The 22524-nt window shown below is 43.4% G+C and overlaps 1 protein-coding gene across 3 annotated transcripts in view; it reads left to right on the top strand.

Annotated features, from left to right (window-relative positions):
* The first annotated feature begins 9885 nt into the window (after nt 1-9885).
* The window catches only part of kctd15b (potassium channel tetramerization domain containing 15b), a 30270-nt gene continuing 17631 nt past the window's right edge, over nt 9886-22524 (top strand). The window contains exons 1-3 of one of the 3 annotated variants that reach the window (XM_086189491.1): nt 9886-10944; nt 13797-13972; nt 19787-19931. In XM_086189491.1, coding sequence (XP_086045617.1) covers nt 10936-10944; nt 13797-13972; nt 19787-19931 — 330 coding nt within the window. In that variant the 5' untranslated portion in view covers nt 9886-10935. Of the gene's footprint in view, nt 10945-11325; nt 11448-13754; nt 13973-19786; nt 19932-22524 lie in introns of those variants that run through there. The other 2 variants (XM_086189483.1, XM_086189475.1) reach the window with 2 other exon arrangements.

Here is a 22524-nt window from a genome sequence, read left to right as displayed (position 1 = left end):
TTTTTTAAGTTGACTCACTTTGGAAAAAACATTCAGCGATACTGAGAGACATTTCCATTTCGTCTCCTATGTCTTCTCACAAACAGCAAATAAAAGCAGCCACATTTTCTCTCTCCCTTTCAAGGAGACAGGTGAGCTTTCAATGAATCACCCTCTGCTCCCGCCGTGTTCTGAACCGAGTCTTCTCTTCGTCAAACAGCATGAATGATGGAAGTTACAGAGAAGACACCTGCCCTGAACCACCGCTGACAGAGACAGAGAGAAAGATGGAGAGAGGTGGAGCGACTCAGGCGCACTGCCTGATGGGAGAAACACACAAGGCAACAAACTTCCAGAGACTATCACTTATAGTGACAGTCCAGGAGGTGCGGTGCTATTAGCAGGCCGAAGGGTAGACCCTGAGCACAACCCGTCCTACCTAGGATGGATGGGCCTCTCTCTCAGGACTAAATTAATACTGGGAGTCTAGTGAATTGCTTTTGGAACAATGTCCTCCTAAGGAGCTAATCAGACAGGAGTTATCTAGGAGTGCCTGTAGGCTGGCTGGCTCGGCTGCAGCGCTGTGGCAGCCTGGCAGAAGGCAGGTGCACCACGCCAACTCACAGCGGCTCCTTCCCAAGCAGCACACAGCGCTGGCGTCCGCATGAGGCTGGGAAAACTTCAGCTCTCCAAACAGAAAGTATTTCTAAGGCCTACAGACAGAAAAAAATTGGGGGAAATAATCATTCGTTGTTTCAATATTTACTTTGAGTTAAAGACAAAAGAATGGTTTTGTAACTGAGATTTCAGTTTAAATCCAAGTGAGATGTTCCCCCTTGGAAGCAGTGCAGCATATCTGAAAGGGCGCTGACGTACCATCAACTTAAAATATCCTACATGTAGCAAACGCAGGCAACTCATGATGTCATGTTTCTGGCCACCTGGTAAGTGTAAAACAGATGGAGCTCAGCAGAGTCACTGTGCCATTTTCCAACTGCAGCGGGTCGACAAACTGGGGCTAGCGCAGGAAGTGCACCAGCAGGGAAAGGATCCTACACAGTGCTTGTGATCACAACAGTCCATCACCAGATGCACTTTAACAAGACTTTTAAGAAGATGTGTAAGGGTTTCATTTGGCTGCATCTAAAAATGGATTTTGTAATAAAAATAATTTCACATAAAATATAGAATGTATCAAATACAGACTGATCTGGAGTCCTTAGGTCACGTGACTTGGAAGATGTTGGAAAACAGTGCATTTTTAGCTGAAATAATAAACAATACAATGCAATAAAAGTACTGTCCTGTACTCCTGGTTTAGTACTGATACCATCCATCCATCCATTTTCCATTACACTTATCTGTTGGGGGTTGCGGGGGGTGGGGGGTGGAGCCTATCCCAGCTGACAATGGGTGAGAGGCGGGGTTCACCCTCGCTCCGTCGCAGGGTCATTTGGAGCAATTAGGGGCTCAGTGTCTTGCTCAAGGATACTTGGACATGGTCAGTGGGGGAAGTGAGGATCGAACCAGCGACCCTTCACCCTTCAGTTGCTAGACAGCCACTCTACCTCTGAGTCATGCCCCCCCCCCCCCCCCCACTTGAATTTATTTGGAGTTCCAAGCTCAAAAGATATGGAAGCCTTAAATGTGACACAGTAGAATTTAGTTGAAAAATGCCTGTCCTGCACGTCTGTCTAGTACTGGTGCTGCTCTTGAGTCGCTTCCATGCTCATGACAGGAAATTTGTTAGGGCAAAAAATATACATATTGCAGTAAACACCACACTGAAGTACTCTTTGAAAATATACAATTTAGATTATGTACGTCCTTTACTTCCTGTCTTGAACTAATCTCAACATGACAGGAGAGCTGCTGGCGAAAAAAGAGAATTTTCAAGTATCGAAAAAAATGTTTTCAGAATAATATTCATAAAAAATAAAGGAGATTATGAAGGACAATCAAAAGAGCCATGGAAGCTACTTCTGGTCATCTACTCCTTCTGGTCACACAACATTGAAACTATTTGAGGGAAAATGAGGATTTGATAGCTAAATAATTCATTTAATCCTCAGGATTTTGTTCAAAAACATTTTGAAAGTCTTGAAGAGCCTCAGGACTTATCGATTTTATCCCCTGTTAGAAACTAACTAAAGGAAGATACAGGATGAATCGACACTGGCTTCAGATTTCTATAAGTTGAACCTGTAAACATAGAATTCACGACATACGTTTATGTTTCCTAATTGACAAACTCTTAACATTGTCCATTTAATATCAAAAGTGAAGATTTCTGGACAGATTCAATGTCACTGAACTGCAAATCAAAACAAATCAAAATGGGGAAACTGAATTTTCCTTCCCTACCTTCTTTTGCAGACCAACCAATAGAGATTCAAACCCTTTCACGGCTAATGGCTCTTTGCTTTACGACAAGAAGCCTCTACAGAATGGAGAAATGTTGCTTGTCACTGGTTCAAATAAGGTCAGCGCTAAAAACAGAGGGAAAAGAAAATTTGAGACCACAGATGCACGTACGCACACACGCACACACACACACACACACACACACACACGCACGCACACACATCCCTGGACCATCATGTCAGTGAATAAAGTCTCTGGTTCCAGGTATTTTCAAGCCTGCCCAGAGACAGCAGTGCCTCTGGCAAGCCTCAGCTAACACATCTACACTATGATTCACAGCACAGAGCAAATATATCTCAGCTGAAGAGCCACACATCCGACAGATCAAGATGCCGGCTCTGGTCGTGCTGATGCTGCGAGTGAGCCCCCTGTGGAGGGAGCGTTCCCATAGAGTGTTAATGCTCGGTGAGGCAGATTCTGTAGTTCAGGGGAACTTTATTAAGACTTTTGAGGGAACTGTGTGTGATATACAGTATTTGCCGGGGACCGAAGACTACTGAAAAAACAATTTACCAGTATGAAGTTAGAATTCATGGTGAAACGGCAGGGCAGCACGGTGGTGCAGTGGTCAGCACTGTCTCCTCACAGCAGGAAGGTTACGGGTTCGAGTCCCGGCTCAGGCACAGGATCTTTCTGTGTGGAGTCTCCATGTTCTCCCTGTTCCTGTGTGGGTTCTCTCTGGTACTCCAGCTTCCTCCCACAGTCCAAAGACATCAAGATGGGACGAGGCTGATTGATACTCTAAATTGACCGTAGGAGTGTGAATGGTTGTCTGTCTCTATGTGTTGGCCCTGCGATGGACTGGTGACCTGTCCAGGGTGAACTCCACCTCTCACCCGAAAGCCGCTGTGATAGGCTCCACCCCCCTACGACCATTAACGGGAGAAACACGGATGGATGGGTGAGACAGCAGTAAATGTTTAAGAGGGTTGCTGACTGTTATTGAGAAAAGACAGGAGCGAACGCATCAACAGCTATAATTCAGGCTACGGTTGAGAAAGGGGCAGGTGTGTCTTCTTCCTGCTCACATTTGTTGTTGTTGGGATGAGAGAGAAACACGTATAATGTGGCAATTATACACTGAAATGAGCAAGTAAAGCAACATGAAATGGAAAATGAAGCATTTGCTCTGTATGATGAGACACCTGCTGAATCGGAGGCTACAGGGCAAGTCAGGTGTCATCTTCATCATCATCATCATCATCAGAAGCAGCAGCAGCAATGATTAACAACAATGACGCTTAGCAAGAAGCAAGTCTTTTCAAAAGTTGCTATTAATGCATGTGCGCTAGCAGGAGTCTTTGACAAGACAATGAATAGGGAAAAAAAACGAGCAGTTGTGCCTGCCGAGGAGGCCTACGTTTCTGTAGGTTGATTAGTCCACGAGTGTAGCAACAGTCAAAATAATCGTCTTAAATATCGGATTTGTGTCTGTCGCAGGGCTGATTTTGAAACTCCCAGCGAAATGTAGGACCACCGCTTTGTGTTCGGAGAACACTGAATGTCAGCTGAGCGGACAAGAGACCACAGGAACAGAGACGCAGCTGACGAAGAACCGAGAAGAACCAAGGAGGGAGAAACTGCACCAGAAGAATCCTCATCCATCCGTCCATCCATCATCCATACATCTTATCACAACCTGCAAAAAGTTAGTACCTTTTCATTGAAGTGTAGTTTCAAACCACCGGGGGTGAACAAGGGGGTGTCAAGTGTGACTCTGGTTACCCCTGATATTTGGTTACCCACCCCACCAACCCCCCAATTATTTTATTTGATTCATTTATCTATCTATCTAGCTGTTCCTTAGCATGTAGCATTTCATACTGACAAGCTTGACACTCAGCTACTGCTAATCTCACTGAGGTGAAAAGAAGAACTGTCAGATATTTGGGTGCTAACTCAGAAACTGTCAACTATGGTTGACTAATTACTTCCCCAACAACGTTCCTTTTGGGAGGGTTGATTGTGGTTGGACTGGCAGCCGGCAGGAGGGACAAGCTGAGTAGTCACCTGGGTCTACCCCCATATGAAACTGGAGTCCCTGGTCCAGGAGAAAACTTGGACACCACAGAAGGTGAGTCTCGCTCCCTCTCAAGAGAAGCCAAACACACAATCACGACCAAGAGTTTGTTATCGTCACCGATGAGCAACCACCCCAACATTCAAATTGAACGAAATTTTCCTTGTAAATCAAAATCAAATAGAAACAAAAGACAGTGGAGTTCCAGCTCTGCACAACACTGCTGTCACTGAATTCAAAGTGTCAGATTAATTCTTCAAAGTAGGTCTTAGCTGTAGGAAATGAGTAATTGTTTGTTTTAGATATCAATTAAAAGATTAAAGAGCTTATAACGATTAGAAAGAAAGATTCACTCATCAGGCTTACTTAACATTTAAGAGGAAATGCAAAAATTCTATCATGGCAAAGTGAAACCTGGGCTGGTATTTGAAAATGAGAATTTCCCTCCGTGTGACTTAAGTTTATAAAATCTTTTAGTACATATTGTTCTGTTTACTGGAAAAGCAATAAAAAATCAAAGGACATGATGACATGAAAGCTGCGTCATTTGTTGTATGGCTGGAACAAAAAAAAAACAAAACCCACCACCGTTCAGTGTTCAGAAAACTGGATTTTCACCAACTAAAGTTGTCGGGATTGCATGTTGTGACCATAAAATGTCATCAGCCAGCAGCCTCAGTCCCTATCAGGCAGTCTGCTGCACAGAGCACTCTCCTACCGCCTGGGGCGCTGGCCGCACTAGCACAGCCCCCCCCCCCCCCCCCCCAGCCACTCACCCACACCCACCCACCCAACGCCTCCCTCCCTCTCTCTCTCTCTCTCTCTCTCTCTCTCTCTCGCTCTCTCTGTCTCGCTCTTCTTCTCTCTGTCTCTCTTTTACCAGCCCACAGTGACCCACCCATCTCTCCCACCCACCCCACGCCTCCGCTCCGTGTCACCCTGAGGCTCTCAGCTTCCTTAGTGTCAGTGCGGAGGCCTCAGTGTTGACAAAGCAGCAGGCCTTCAGAAGACACATCAAACCCTGTCCTTCCCCTGTGCTGTTAGGGTGCTCAGTACACAACAAAAGGACAGGGACTCCAGTTTCAGTCTCGGGCCATTACGAGTCTCAACAACATGGCTATAGACAGAAAAAAGACCCTTGAGGGAGTTGCACGTATCACGAGTTGCAAACACGAGCCGGATCAGCTCAAACTGTTTGAGATGAGATCTGTGTTTTCTGACTGTGGCCAAGACAGACTTGTGATGGATAATTGTAAATATAAAGCACAAGTCAAGGTTGCGGGTTGATGCCATCATGACACATGCACTCTAATGAGGACTGTGGGTGCTGTGCAGTGCCAGGGACTTCCTCCGAGGCATGGTGTGCAGAGGGGGTGGGGGTGGGGATGGTATGTGATGCATACCAGATGTGATTGGGAGGCATCACACTGTTCACGTCGTTACTGATAACCAAACAGTACCAGCAAGGAAAGCAAACGCTCATTTTTTTCCCCCTCTGTTCACACATTCAAGGCATGACGCTGGATGGGTGTAAGACTGGTGAAAGCCAGGAGCAGAATGACACATTTCACAGGAATGTTTTAAGGAATTTCAGAGTGTTGCACACTGAACGATGGTTTGGAGAGTTTGACGGTGGATACAACGGGAGCACAACAACAACAACAACAACAACGACGACGACGATGTCTAATTTCTCAACAGTTTCTAAATGCGTCATTTCTACCCTCATATCAGAATCCAACCCCTGCACTTACATTTGTATAAAAATGTTGATAATCATCATAAGAACATCACGATAAAGGCCTCACAGGCCTCCATAGGCACTGGCTTTATTCTGTAATTACAGTCTCAGACCACATGATGGCAGCAGAAGAGATTCTTTAACCAGACACGTGTCTTACACTGCCATAGAAGTGATGTAGATTTATAAGCTTATATCTTATACAAAAAAAAATTAAAAGTTTGAGCTGTAAATGAATGATTAAACTCAATGTGTCAATCAATACACATCAATGATGATCTCTTCCTGCACACACTTGCGTGTCAAGACCCTCATGAGACGAGGTCACAAGATGAATCGGAGAGAAACGTTTGTCATTTCCCCTTCTTTTCATTCATTCCAAAATACTGAATCTTTTACCTGTATTTCTTACATTTTATTAAAGGTAAAAGAAAGTTGTCAAACTGATATTTGAGTGTAGTTGATGGATGAGGGGTGGTACTCAGCATTTCTCCAGTTTCCCACTGCATACACTAACAAAGAGAGCTTGACAGCGTCAGGGTCACTGCAGTTCTACCTGTATGGGATTGACTCCTCACAGCAACTCTCACAACAAAGTACTCTTTCTGTGCTTTTTGGGAAACTTAATTGCTAGTATTAAGCACTTGAGGGAATTCTGTGCTGTGCCTGTTGTGTGTTTGTGTGCAACACAACCCCACACAGTCTATTAATAAACTGACACCCTGTTACCCTCTCTCTCTCCCTCTCTCTCTTCCTCTCTCTCTCTCTCTCTCTCTCTTCCCCTCTCTCTCTGAAATAATGAACAATAAGTGTCGCTGCTGCACCTCAGACACACACCAACATCAAGCAGAATGTCAAATGGCTGGAAGAACGAAGCAATTGACAGCAACCGGGCTCCACAAGGCATGCAGATTACTAAAAGCAAGTTCTGAATGTTCTTTTCAAACTTTCTCCACATGCCAGAGGGGAAAGTAGGAGTGTTGATCTGATGTGCAACGCTTGAAAGAGATTCTTGCAAATGCTGGCGTTTAGAAGGCTGAATGTGACTGTATTGTATCTACTGTTTTCACCTTGGTGCCTGAGTACAGTGTGTAGGTGACCCAGGTTACGTGGATCCAGAACACAAGATATCAAACCACCTGACGTCCATGAGGATTTAGAGGAAATTACTGGACTATATAAGGATTCATATGAATATAAATATATATACACACATATATATGCATTTTACAGAGTGTTCAGGGTGGGACATTATCTACTCATCGACTTGGAACTACAGGTGTGTATTGTCACCTTCTTAAAATAATTACCTCAGTCATTTTTTGACTTTTTTTTTGCTTAAATCAACACCTCATGATGTTTTGTCTCCAGTTTTTTGTGTTTTCTGATCAATTTGGAAAAATGACTCAGGCGGTTATTTTAAGAAGGCGACGACATGCAACTAAACATTCCACACAGCTGTGCAAAATGAAGTTTCATCCACAGAGTTGCTGTTAACCAGCAGATGGTGTAATCCGTCATTATAAAGAGTAGGACTTATGGATTCTTCCCTGTTGGACTCTGAGGGGACACACGTGAAATGTTTAACTGTCATCAAGCGTGTGATCATATCAATAAAAGAGATTATTTGAGTTTATTCTACCCTAACCACCAAAACCTGATTGTAACTGCAATGAGAGAATATTTTTTTCAGAGAATTAAATGTAGGATTAGCTATGATGTAACGCCGAGGCGTGAGAGAGTTCCAGGGGAAGCTCAGTGAAGGAAGGTGTAAGAATATGAGTTGTCACATGAAGACAAATAGAAATGGATGTGACATTTTGGGAAATGAGGTTAATGGAGACATTAGTTTGGGGGTCATGTGAGTGTTTTTTTTTTTTTTCCCAGCTTCCTAACAGTCAGAAACTACTAAACGACTCAGGGAGGTTTTCATGCTCCTGAAGCAACATTCAGCAGTCTTCTGTTAGCTTGGCTTTATCAGGCTCGGCTAGATTACCGCGATTAGCTTAGCGTGCCTGAAATGTAATATTAACAGGATCAAAATGAGAATAATGCTCCCATATTGGCATCCAGAAATTAAGGAATGTGTGCGTGCGTGTGTGTGTGTGGGGGGGGCACCTTGATCCAAGCTTCGTCTGAGGCTATTATATCATCCTTCATCATCATTTGTTGGACTTCAGACAACAACAAAAAATAGCGCCTGCTTTTGAATCTGGAGGCAAAGTTATTATTCTTTAAGTGTCATCCATTAATGAAGTCACTCCATTAAGGTCTGAAGGAGACGGTGACATTTTAAATACATAAATGCAGCTGAGTATTCATCAGACCTTTGTGTTCAAACAAAAAATGAACTTATTGAAACACATATTTCCTTTGACTTCCTTTTTAAACATTTAAAATGGGTTGAAGCTCAAGTTCAGGTTCCGGCGCCACCCGGGCCGGTCAGGTGGAATTAATGCAGCTCACAGTGCTGCAACACCAGAGACAACAACCAGCACACAACTCTTAGCTGTCTGTTTACGCAGCTCTGACTCAGGACTTGATAATCTCATTATCTGGGTAAAATATTACAATTGCATCTGCACTGATCCTTGAAACTGGAGACGACTTGTTTTGTTGTTAGTTTGTTTTCCCATTAGTACATTTGTGTGTGCGTGTCAGTCGGCTAATAGACACAATAATAGTCCAGCCTGGGCTCTCTTCCACCTGCTGAGGTGCTGGTCAGCAGTTGTTTGTGTACATTGGTGAATCTCAAAGCTGCACACAAAGATGACCTACTTCTCCCTCTTCCACATAGACACCCCGCTAAAATCCATAAATTAAGGAAATTAACTGATGGGCCCTGGGGCCACTTTGTAAGCTATTTAAATCTTTAAATTTACAACATCCCTGCATAGGCCTACGTCATGTAATTGAACTGACTTCGGGGTTGTTTTCCTTTAATGGGGGAAAAAAGAAAAACCCAGTTTCCCTCCAGTTTGTACCTCTGGAAACAACAAATGATGGCCTGGAGGGGAGGGGAGGGCGCTCCGAGGCGCGCTGCCTAATTACGAAGATGTGGCACATTCTCACACTCCCAGTGCGCTGTCAAATATCTCCAGCACTTTATTTCCTGTTTGAAACTTTCATTCCTAGCGAGTGTTAAAAGGAAGCCTCCGTACTCCATGTCCCTATAAGTCAAGAAAGATGTTTAAATTAAAAAAAAATAATAAGAAAGACGTCGCTTCCGGGTTCGAGAAGAGACTATATTCTTGATCCTCCCGGGCCATAAACAATAGAGGAGGTTCTCCAAGCCTGAATCTCTATTCATCTGTTTCCTGTAGACCAGTAATAAGTTCCTACACTGGTTGGCGCCAAATATCAAGAAAACGCACAGCTCTCCGGCGGTGCTGGTGCAGATTACCGGGCTCAATGCTGCATCAATTATTCACAGTTATTTACCCGCAAATAAACAAACACGCAAATAAATAAATAATCATATCCTCGGCGAGCACCTGGTCGACACTATCTTTGCACTTCAGTGGGCGTAAAAGTGGCGCAACACTTCAGCGCTTCATCACTTCCATTGTATCTTTATATATTTAAAAGAGAGAGAGAGAGAGAAACAACAATAATCAGCCAGAATCCTATTTTTCCAAAAGTCTGGAGGCTGTCTGCTTTCATTTGAGAGTGGAGGGGGGGGGGGGGTTCTGGGCAGATATCTCCATCTAAGCCCTGCGCTATAATTGAAATGGCGCATTTGGCTGCAGGCAGGTTGTGAGGGCGCTTTCTGCAGCAGCATGCATGCATGTCCATAGACGTCATTTGATTTTAATGGCCTGCAGGAAATTTGGCGTTACAACTCCAGACATTAAGGCAAGAGGGAGAGTAGGAGAGAGGGAGAGGAAGAGAGAGCGGAGACACGGAGGCAAATCACCGCATGAGCCGTGTTAGTTCAAGGAGCTCCTCGTTTTTTCAACATATATTTTGGTTTTGTTTTGTTTTTTTCTACTGAGACTTTATCAACAAGTTATTGCACCTTTCTTAAATGTTGCCCGAATGAAGGAATATGGCAGCCTGCCTGGCGTTAAACTTTAAATTCAGGCTGGAGATGGAGCCGGGGATGTGTGCCTACTAGCTGGAACCGCCTGGGGAACTATTACATCAGACGAAATGACAATGATTGAAATCTGCTTTTTTTTTTTTTTTTTTTTTGCTGCTCTAAATCTATTGAGCGACTGACAGTTGCCTGTTCCTATTCCCTCTAAATCACAACTTCACACCGCTAAGGGGGACGCTCTGCTTTTGCCAGAAAAAAAAAAAAACAGGATAAGTTATTATATCTGTGCAGTCATAATTTCGAGAATATAGAAGAGGGGGGGTGGGGGGTATCACGCTTTCTTCCTTGAGAAAATTGCCTGGGCGAGAGAGCGGAGTTGAGCTAATTGTAGCCTAATCCCTGGCCCAGAGGCGCTTGGGCAGCCCGGAGCAAGAATTTTCTTTTTTAGCTCTGCTCTGTTATTTAGAAACGGATTATTGGCTTTCTTCTTCTTCTTCTTCTTCTTCTTCTTCTTCTCCTTCTTCTTCTTCTTCTTCTTCTTCTTCTTCTTCTAACAAAACCACAGGGGCAGTTTCATTTAGGTAAAAAAATAAGAATAATTTAAAAAAAAAAAGGCAAGACAAGAAGCTGAAATACGAAGCAGGATACCAACAAGAACGCCACATTTTTTTTTTTTTTTTATCCACGCGTATCCAAATAAGAGCAGTGAAGAGGAAGGAGATCGTCTCATCTATGTTCAAGGTAAGAACGCTTCCTGTGCGCTTTGGTACAAAGCAGCTCGGTGAGGACAGGTCGAGTCAGCCTTTAAAGACGCAGAGACTCTTTCGCCAGCAGTCCATCCCGGTCTCAATTAACCTAGTGCTGGGGTGCTCTTTTCTTTTTCTTTTTTTTTTTCTGTAGAAGCAGTTTTGTCCGGGATACAGTCAGAAGAAGAAGACTTGGGTTTTTTTTTTATCTTTTTCTCCTTCTTCTTTTTTCTCTCCCTCGTGCAGCAGTGGTAGGGTTCGTGCCGGATCCGGATGCTGGTGTAGTTGTGTCAAACTCGCTGGTATTTTTTTTTTTTTTTTTTGGGGAGCAAATATTTGAGTTTTTTTTTTTTTTTTTTTTTAGAGGGGGGGGGTGGGTTGGTTGAGTGGAAGTGGTGGTGGTGGCGGTGGTGGCGGTGGGGGGGAGGTTACTCTGACAGCAGCTGAGACTGACCACCGGCACGGATTTCTTCTGGACTCCCTACAATGTTTGAAACGGTAGGGTGAAAAATGACAAATGTTGCAGAATGCCACGTTTTTAGTGGGTCTCGTAGTGGACGACGGGCTTCAATCTGCCAGCGAGCAGCAACTGACTCAACACTGTTGGCGGTTGTTTTTTTTTTCCCTCCTTTCTAGCAAACTGGATCTCTAACGTGTGTTTTGTTGTTGTTGTTGTTGTTTGTTTTTTAATCAAACGAAGATGTCGGGTTTATGCTTTTAATTGTACAGCAGCAATAAGACGCCATATTGAGCTATTTGTTAGAATTAAAGGCAGAGCAGCACATGCAGGTTGCTGGTGCTCTCCGTGGAACGGGATGTTTGCCATCCGTTCGGTGTCCGTCTTGCCGAGATATTAACACCGTGCTGTCAGGCTTAAGTTGGAGACAACCTCGGTGTGAAATCAGATCAAAAAACAAACAAAAAAAAAAACCTGGAAACGGGAGGTGGGGGGTGTCGGTGGGGGGGGGGAGGAGGTCAGTGGAGGCAAGCAGGAACGTCGCAGCTCTGTGCAGAAAGTTGATGCCTTTACAGCTGCTGTGATTTTGTGGAGGAATTTGGTGTCTGTGCTTTCTGCGGTGGAGCGAGAGGGAGACGAAATGTTGAAATGATTAGGTTTTGCGTGGGAGAGATTGAGGTCATTATTATTTAAATTTCTGTTCTTTTTATGGGCAACTGTACGTTCACGTCTGGCTGTGATAGAGAGAGAGAGAGAGAGAGAGAGAGAGAGAGCAGCGGTGGGACGGGTCTGGTACCCCAAACTTCTTAAGTCTCTCCAAGTTTTTTTTCCCCCTCTCTGTTCCTGGGATTTGAAATGTAATCCGGTCCTTCTGTAATCGTATTAAGCGAACATGATACAGCTGTGAGGCGGGCAACACCCTGGGAAAAAAAATAAAAGCCTGTAGTCTCACTCGGTGCCCCAGAGGCAGCTCGGTGAGAGCCAAGAGGAGGATCTGGATTCTGGTACCGGCCTTCAGTTTACCAGTCCTGACAGTAACGCAGCCCATCAGCTGGTTTACCGATGGATGAAACCAAATCTCCTCAATCTGTTGTATTTTTTAGACTCCATACTTGCTTTGGTAGTTTGTATCGCAGTGGTTATTGTGTGTGTGTGTGTGTGTGTGTGTGTGTGTGTGTGTGTGTGTGTGTGTGTGTGAGAATGGGGGGGGGGTCTCTATTTCAACCAAAAGCCCCCAGGAAACGTGTGAGTTATTACAGTGAGCCAACTGTGACCTTTACGCGGCGACCATTCGGAAAACATCCAAATTAGAGCAAAAGAAGTTTCATAACAGCCTAAAAATTATTCCGTTTCCTTAAAACTCTATAAAGTGTGTGGAGGTGAGGCCTCGCTCCTTCGTTCACGTCAACTCAGGCTAACAGGCAGGCCGAGAGAGAAGGAGCGGTGCGCACCAGGAAATGGGTCGGGGGGGGGGGGGGTCTGCCTCTCTCGTAGCGGCCAATATGGAATGAAACGGCGGCGGCGTATCGAAGTGAATTAAAAATATTTTCTCAAACATTTTATATGCTAAACTAAACCAGATTCGCCCTGACCCCGCACGAGCGCACCAGCGTGTCTCCCAAGTGTGTGAGTGTGTGTGTGTGTGTGTGTGCGCGCGCGCGCGCGCGCCTCTGCAGCGATACCCCTGAACTTCTGGATTGATTTGACAGGTTTTTCGTGTCATTGTGGCTTCAGTTGCTGGAAAGATAACGTGTCCCGTAGTGAGTCCCCACAAAACCTGGTCAGGATCACGTAGCTTTGCTGACCCGTGACATGAATTCAGGTGTTTCTCCTTTTTTTTTTTTGGATGATGCCGGTTGTTTTTTTTTTAACTTGTGTACGTGGTTTTGAGTGTGTGTGTGTGTGTGTGTGTGTGTGTGTGTGTGTGTGTGTGTGTGTGTGTGTGTGTCTAGGCGCATCACGTCTAACACATAAGGCGACCTTTAATTAGAATATTGCAGCAGCAGTTTGTTTTATTCCCCTGGAGGCTGACACCTAGCATTCCTCTCTCTCGCTCTCTCCCTCGCTCGCTCTCTATCTGTCTATCTCTCTCTCTCTCTCTCTCTCTCTCTCTCTCTCTCTCCTTCTCTCTCACCCCTGTTCTCTAATAAGCATCCTCCTATCCTCGCCTCCGGTGCTGCATGAAAAGATGCAAACATACTTAATTAGAGCGGTGGCAATAATTTCCAGGCTAAATATGCGACCAGACAGACATGGAAGTGATCTGATTCCACTCAGAGGGGAAACTATCTGCTCCTCTGTGTAGCATCACCGCACTTGGGTTTTTTTTTTCTTCCCCCCCTTCAACAATTGCCCTTATTCCCATGGCTTTTCTGTACACTTGCTTTCAGGAGGGACGAAGCATGTCACGGTTGTCTCTGACCCGGTCCCCGGTCTCTCCCCTGGCCGCTCAGGGGATCCCTCTGCCGGCTCAGCTGACCAAAGCGAACGCCCCGGTGCACATCGATGTCGGGGGACACATGTACACCAGCAGCCTGGCGACCCTCACCAAATACCCAGACTCAAGGTAAGAGAGAGGTTTATTATGAAAGCATTCTGGAGAATAATTACAAAGAGAACTATCGACATGTTGGAGAGGGAGAGGGAGAAAGAGTTGATTATAATCGTGCTTGACATGTGGGACAATCATGAAATTATTAATCTCACTCTCATAAAATCTTGCATGTCTCAGTTCAATTCCTGTATATTGCGTTTTAGCCTCCCTCCATGGATTATGACATTATTTGACTGGTGTTTTTTTTCTCTCTCTTTCAATTGAGTCTAATTGGGTTTGTGTTGTTGACAAGTAATACCCACATTTGTTCACCTACACTACAACTTTTAAGAGTTTAATTACCCCCCCCCCCCCAAAAAAAAGCTGCTGGTTTAATGTCTCCTCTTGTCTCTATTTGACTTTTCATGAAAATAATGATTTGTTATTGTTTGAATTTGTCATTTTGGTGTTTATTTATTACCTCCAGTTATATTTTCTAAAGTAATTTCAAATGGTTGTTGTAGCTATTTAAAAAAAAAAATCAGCTGATCAGCAACTTGCTAGCTCATTTCACATTATTCTTATTTTTTTAAATCCTGATTTGATTGCTTTTTGTGTGTCTGTGAGAATAAAACTTTTTCCCACCAGTAGATGCTGCTTGCAGGAAAAACAAGGATGGAAATGTTCGTGGCTCGTTCTGATTTCGTTGGCTATTTCCATTAAGAATTTAATCTTTTTATCATCTTTTTTTCGCCAAAAACAACAGGGATTACCGTCAAGTTTTGATATTTTTTTCAAAAGTTATCAAAATGTCGTGCAAAACAACAGTTATGTCACCTTGATATGTTTCCACGTTTCTGGGTTGTTTTTTTGTTTTGTTTTTTTCAGAAGCTGGAACGTTACATTTCAGTCAAACTTTGAGATGTTACCAAGTAAAGCAGATGCTATTTGCTGAGTATTTGTAGGAAAAGACAGGACATCTGAAAACTAAACTAAATTATTTAGTCGCTGATGCTCTTTAACTGTAAGATGAGGATTATAATTGTTCGGGACATTGATCATCGTAATCAACCTTTCAGCTTTCGTCAGTTTTTAAGAACACATGTAGTGAGTGACTTGATAAAGAAATGAAATGTGCTTTTTTTTTTTTCATTCTTTTCTTTCCTCTCTCGAACACAATATGCTCTCCCCTGGCTTTTTCCTCTAATGCAGTGTGTCATTCATTACATTATACAATAGTAGCTTCAGTGTCAGCTGACAGAGTCCCATGTGGGCCAAGGTAAACATGCACCAGGTTGTTAGAAAATTGGCTACAGGAAACAATCCGCCTAATCCCTCGGTAATAAAGTCTTGATATGCAAAGAGTCCACTGACAGGAAATCCCTGACAGCTTTCCCTTTATTCTTGAATGTAGCACGTTATGGAAAAAAGAAGCTCATCTCAGAATTGTTTCTGTTGTTAAGGCTTTTCCCTCTCCTCTCCTCTCCTCTCCTCTCCAATCTGGTTCGTCCCGTAAAGATTTGAAATCACATACGTGTTTTTGTTGTTTTTTTCCCCAGATCTTGATCATTTTGAAAGTATCGCATCGATCGATTGCATCGACTCTGATAATATGACCATTTTGCTTGGATTTATTGTGGTTTGTGTGTCACTGTTGCATTTCCTTGTTGTTGTTTTTTTATGTTATGATGCAGCTTTGCACTTTATACAGAAGTTTTTCATATGGGGTGGGGGGGGGGGGTGTACATGGGTGCTAGACAAACGGAGCAAAGAGTCACATCAGAGCAGCCAAACCAGTGGTGAGAGTATAGAGACCAGATGAGTGTAGGGTTCTCTCTCTCTCACTCTCTCTCTCTCCCTCCCTCCCTCCCTGTCTCTTTCTGTTTCTTTCTCACTCTGGATCACACACACACACACACACACACACACATACGCTCAGTGTTTCTCTGTCTCCCAGCCTCCTCAGTGTACAGTTGCCCTCGGGGCTCTACTTTTCACTGGAGCCAGTGGAAGGAGGGGCCCCTTTGTGTGAATTAGGATAATGGCTGACAGCAGAAAGCAAAACAATTACACTGGCAGAGCCGTGTATGCTGCATTGGGTCTTGGCCAGTCAAGGAGGGCACCCAGGAAAACTGAAAACGTGACGACTAAAAGAGCAGGGTTAAAGAGTTTGGAGTTGATGATTACTTTTAATAGATTGGTTGCTAAATAATGTAGCGTGCCAAGAGAAAGTTAGTCTAGTAACTAATGTGTGGTTATCCATCTTCTTCTGTGCAGGCCATATTCAGGGACATGGTCATGAAACATTGATGCACACTCTGTGTAACTCTCAAAGAGGACAGCGGCAGTCACTTGAACAGAAGCTGAGGAAATTAGGGGAAATGTTCCCGAGACAAGGAAACTATTTTGAAAGAACCACTGGACATTTTTCTCTTAGAAGATGAGCCTTCTCTGTCCTGATGCGATAGATCTGGACTGATTTCATGCTCTTTTAATACTCCTCGGAATCTAATAGTTTTTCTCTCTCTTAGCTGAAATGACTATAATTAACATGGCAAACACTGTCACATAATCTAGCACACACACACGCACACGCGTGCACACACACACACACACAGAAAAGGCAGTTTCCTTTCGTTTCGATTTTATATTGTTGTGTTTTATTGTATTGCCTTAATCCAAAGTAAAGTCAGCTTTTCAAAGACTTGTATTTTTAATCATTCAGAGTTAAAAAATAAGGCTAATTAGTTGTTGCTCTTTTGCAAAAAAAAAAAAACGGTGAAGGATTTTAGTAAAAAAAAAAAGGCTCATTATTTCAGGAACGGCAGAAAAACTATGATTGTTAGCAGCAGTGAGGAGAGAGTTTGTTAAAGCATCAACACTCACATTATCAGCTCAGCTGAGTCTCTCAAAATTAAACAATCGGCGTCCATGTGATAAGATGAATGTAACTGTCGATGATTTATTATGAATGATTTGTTGGACTGATTTCAGCTGTCAGTCTCATACATTCTCAGCAACATTTAAATTTGGACGCCTTATTTTGAAACACGTCCCAAGCGTCCTGCAGGAAAACTTGTCAGTTTATGGTGTAGAGATGGGGACAGGTCTTTTTTTAACCCATGATGTCACACTGGGCATGCTCATCAAGGTCCCTAAGCTTGTTCTGTCTGCTAGTTTCTAGGTAGCATCTGTTCTAGTAGCACCAGTGTTACCTGCGCTGGGTTCTCCCACCTCTTTTAAGACCCGTCTCCGGCAGCTCTGAGCTGCTGCTCGGCTGCAGCTCCTGCCGCCAGGATGCTGCCCACCTACTGCATTGCTGCCTGCCCTCACTTGGCACCGCTGGGGTGGGAGATCTAAACTGTTCCTGTTCTTGATAACCTCCTACACCCACCACCCCCCTCCCTGTTTCTTCCATCCTTGCCATCTTAGCTCTTTTTCTCCCACTCTTTCCATCTGTCTTTATTATATTGTTGTATCCTATTTGTTCCCTCCTTTTCTCCCATTTTCCTCTCCCTCTCTTTTCACTTGTCACTCATTCCCTGTATGTTTGTTATCAATCTCATTCTCTTTTTCACATGTTCTCTTAATTTCTCTCTTTCTATACACATTCATATATATTTTAGATATGTACCCAGTGTTTCTACCTGTTAACCCACCCTGCCCACCCCCCTCCAATTCAGGGATTTAACAGAAAGAGGAAAACATGAGGAGACCAACAGAGAGAGTGAAGTGAGTAGAGGAGGGGGAAAGAAAAAGAAAAACAGGCAGCATTTTAATTGCTTTTTAAAAAAGTGGAGATGAAAAACAGAGTTAGCCTGGAGGGGTATGGTGAAATTCTAGCTGGAAGAATTGCAAGACCATATGAGAAAGGAACACCTCGGGCAAAACAGGGAGATGAGTATTGGTTTTTTATAAAGCATTTTGCATCGATTTCCAGAGAGAAAGCGAGTAACGGAGAAGGGAAAGAGAGAGGGAGGGAGGGAAAGAAAGAAAGAAAAAGAAAGAACGAAAAAGAAAGAAAGAAAAAGACATGAGAGAGGGAGGGAGAACCATCTTTGCTCTGCTTCTTCACACAGTCAAATCAAAGAAAAGAAACAGGATGAATCTGATGCTTCAGTGTGTTGAGACGACTCAGAGGTCAGCAGATACCTGATGGGAGCGTTAAATACGGGCCTGCACGGATTACATTGGTAGACGTGGTTAGATGAGAGAGAGTGAAGCCAGCCCTGCTGTTTATTCATTGACATTCCCACCGTCGCTCCATCCCAGTTCCTTGTAATAGAGTTTGATGTCAGTGCAAAGGCAGTGTTGCACACGAGTGTGTATGAGCTGTCGTGTTTGCAAATAGGTTCTATGATTTCCTTTGTCATACAACTTTGTTAAGCAACCTAGGAGCTGCTACTGTGATTAAAGAGCTGATTACATCAAAATGATGACAATAACAACAACGCAGCGCCCTGCCAAGAGCTGTTGCAGAGAATGACGATGGCAATATGCAGCGAAACCGTTACATTCAACAGATTTATACTGAAATATGCTTGACTGGCTTGTTTACACTGCACAGACACACCAGGTTTCTCCGCTGATGGAGTTCTGTTATAAAAGGAGTCTTTTGTTGGAGGTAACAAATGGAAACGCTTGAGCAAACTGTATCTTAATGCCAGAATATGATGTGTAATTCTAGAAAAGGGGATGTTTAGCATTTAGAAAAGAGGAGAAACAGAGTGGAGTTGCACAGATGAGATTATTAGACCAGCAGGAGAGGGACCTGCAGGTAAGTGTCAGGAAAACCACACAATGATGAGGGGAAATGAATATCTGTCCAGGGGTATCTGGAGGCACGGCGCCGACATGGCGTGATGAAAGTTTAAAGATAACAGCAATTTCCACTCTTTGCCTTGATGAGCCCCTGTGGCCAACTTTAACTAAGCCCTTAATCTTATAGTGCACCAGTGGAAGGGGTTAACCACGGGACGCGAGGAGGCCACATTTATTACGTCCCCAAAGTCTTGTCAATGTTTAGTTAAAGCTTGAATGTACGTATACATCGAACTCTGTTTTAGTCAATCATTGAATTCTCTAATATGAAAATGTTCCTGATGCAATTTCAGTTTATGTTATTTTCATCGTCTCGGATGTTATTTTGTCTGGTGGACGTTCTGAAGGGTTTGCTTTGACTCTTGAATAGAACAACATTAAATCTTGGCGTTCACCTCACCTGGACAATCAAAGTTCATTTAATCGAGGCTGATCTAAGACAGGAGATCTGAAGTCAAATGCAAAATAATATATATGATATCATTAAGTTATAAGCAAAGCAGTTGATAAACACCTGTGTTGTGTTGCGTATTAAATGTTAAGTGTGCTGTACAGTAGTGTTTCAGATGAATGTACTTCCAGAATTTAAACTCTTCAAGTGAAATATCTTGGTCCAGATGTCCTCCTCACATTAGTATGCCGCCCTCCACCCGCTCCCACTTCTGCTTCATTTCCACTCCTTTGACAGGTGGAATAATAGAGCTGTAATGCTACATTCATGGCATTAATTTCTGTAAGTACGAGCAGCGAGCATGTGTGTTGTTGTAATCTCGCCGCAAAAGGGACACTTCAAACAAGTCTGGAATGGAGTAACTGTGCCTTAAGCCCCTTGTTTCAACCTGGGATGCTAAAGCATTTCAAGCTTAGTGCTAATAAAATTGAAAAATAAATGGAGGGTAATTGTTTCATGCATTTGAAGGAAGCTGGCTCATTCCATTACGTGTGTGTGTTTGTGTATGCATACGTCTGTGTCTGTTTGTGTGCACGGCTGCCTGCGTGTGTTTGTGTGTGTATTTCAATTTTCAGAATCAGTCGCCTGTTCAATGGCACCGAGCCCATCGTGTTGGACAGCTTGAAGCAGCACTACTTCATAGATCGGGACGGCGAGATATTCCGCTACATTCTCAGTTTCCTCAGGACCAGCAAATTGCTCCTTCCAGATGACTTCAAGGTACGTATCCACATCACAACATACTGTACGTGTGCGCTTGTCTGCTTTAAGCTTGCAGGGTTTGAACTACAAAACAACATAAAAAGCTTGAGAACGTAAAGCCATCTGCCCATAGACGCAACACTATTGCTCTAATTGTGTTTCTGACTGATTTTTTTAGGTAGAGGATAATTGGCTAAGGTGTGAATATGTATGTTAGTGTGTGCAGCCTGACACCACAGACAGAGCTGCCAGTCCTGTTTTCACAATGCCTCACTTCCACTCAATGCCCCCCCCCCCCATGCAACTCATTAATTACCTGTAGTAAAAGCATAAGCTGTAATTAAGGAAACTTTAGAGAGAGAAAAAAAGGAATATGGAACAGTTGGAGTGTGTTGGAGAGGTAAATCGCTAACTGGCTAACTGGAGCATGGCCCGGTGATGTGTGTGCCAAAGCCCTGAGCTGTTGTTTTTCTACTCAGAGTGGTTTCCAGAGGTGAGTCCAGGTGAAATTGCCTGGACGCCCCTCTGTTCTCCCTGTGCTCTGATGACCAGCTTCTACACTGGTAAAACGTCTCGCTGACAGTCAGCTTTATTCATGGCGTGTTAGTGCTACCCATGTGTTTGCATCTGTGCACGCTGACAAACACACACACACACACGCACACTTTGTGGGCCACTGAATCTGCTTTGGCCCGTATTAGTCCACTGAGGCTGCACACACCTGGCTCCTGTTTTAGTGCTTGCATGAAAGAACCTTACTGTAAGCAAACACATAGGCTACATTACTTTATGTTATGTCATGGTACTGAATGGAACGATTCAAAACACGTGTTCACGGCTACAAAATAAATAGTGTTAGGAGAGTTGTCGCAGATTGTTTTCGGTACATCCATAGATATCCACAGTTTGTGTTTTTGATGTGATTTGATTTTATGGTATTTTTTTCCTCTGTTCCTATCCAAAATATGAATGTTTTATATATTTGAAACACTAAAAAATAGACCTATTATCACTGTGTAGATTTGCTATCGTGAATATTTTAGCATACAGCTTACAGTCACACATCCAGCAGAAAAAAGACAGGAGAAGGGAAAACAGTCGTCAGACCTATTTAGGGCTCCACCAATGTCTTGGCTGCTAAATGCCCCACAACACGACAGTATGTTTACCAGCTATTGAACAGCTGGTTTATCAAAACTTTTCTACTGAAAGCAGCTGCTCGCTGATATCTCAGAACCCATCGACTATGTACAGTGTGGCTTCTGGGGGGGAGCAGCAAGGCCAAGACTTCTGCTTCTGTTTGCTGGTTACAGTTTATGGTCAGGTTAGCAACTCAAAAAAACGGAAAAGACTTGGCCTTGAGGGACAGTTTCTACAAATATGAAGGCAGATCAATTAAAAATGAAGTTTGTTATCGGATCATGGTAGTATTTTTGACCATTTATGAGTTTGTGAGATTGCGTGAGTCAGTAAAATGTCTAAATTCGACTTTGTGGGACTTTATATGACATTACAGAGTCTATGTGAGGTATGCTGCATGCCCGGCGTGACCCCATGACCTTCGGGGTCCCGGGCCCACCTTGTAGCGTCACATCACCTGTGAGGCTATGAGATGAATGAATCTGGTTTGTTTTGTATTTTCACTCAAGATTGAGGTGGTTACCACATGACAGAGGAAAACAAGAGTAGAGGATGCAGATGGTAAATTGTTCGTTCATCAGTGAGGAAGACTAACAAATACATATGAGCTCAATGTATCATTGCTACTGGAGGTATGTGGCCCACGGAATTTCATTTATCCACCTTTTTTTTTTTATATAACTCAGTGAGAGAAGTGCTGCAGACATTCATAGTTTATTAAGCTGATTAAATTTTGAACAATTTCCCCCTGGGGATCAATAAAGTATTTCTGATTCTGATTTACTCACCTCTCTACCCGCTACATCCCAGCCAATGTGAAACATCTCATACGTGACAACTGTTTACCTGCTTTGAAGCAAATCTCCCTCAAAAGCGATTGGTCAAAACTACTCGGACTACAAACACAAAACCAAAACGTCTCGAAATCTTGACGCTTGCAGATATTTGGGATGGAAATCACCGCTTGCTGTTGCTAAAAAAAACATTAGTGTCTGTAAAACCAAACAATTAGCTGAAAGATATTATTTTACAGAGCTTTCGCCTTTCTTAGCAACTCCTCCATGGCTGATAAAAATATTGGTTTGTGCAAAGTTTAAATCAAACGAATTACAAGCAAGTTAGCCTTAACCCACAAAACCCCCACCCCACATGTGATGAATTTTTATATATTCTATCCTTTTGAAGGTTTTTATTTAGTGCTATTCTTTCCTTGGTGTATTCCTCTCATCGCTTCTAATCCACCTTAACTTGCATGACCTCTCCACTAGGCTGGCGCTTGTTCATCATTCTCTACACGGGGAAAAGGCGAGGCCAAGCCACTTAGAGCCCTGAGCTAACTCTCTGGGCCTCACGGATAGTCTGAACGAGATCCAAACCTCAGACAACAGAACATGACATGAAAGCCCTGCATATTTTGGCAAATGACGGCCTGACTCAGTACCGATTAGTTTTTCCCTTCGTATTCATGCTT

Source organism: Aulostomus chinensis, chromosome 2, assembly GCF_037954235.1.
Source record: "Aulostomus chinensis isolate RoL2024-O1b breed Wild chromosome 2, RoL_Achi_v1.0, whole genome shotgun sequence".
NCBI classification, from domain to species: Eukaryota; Metazoa; Chordata; class Actinopteri; order Syngnathiformes; family Aulostomidae; genus Aulostomus; species Aulostomus chinensis.
Note: the sequence above shows the minus strand (reverse complement) of the source record. Positions and strands in the feature narration are given on the sequence as shown.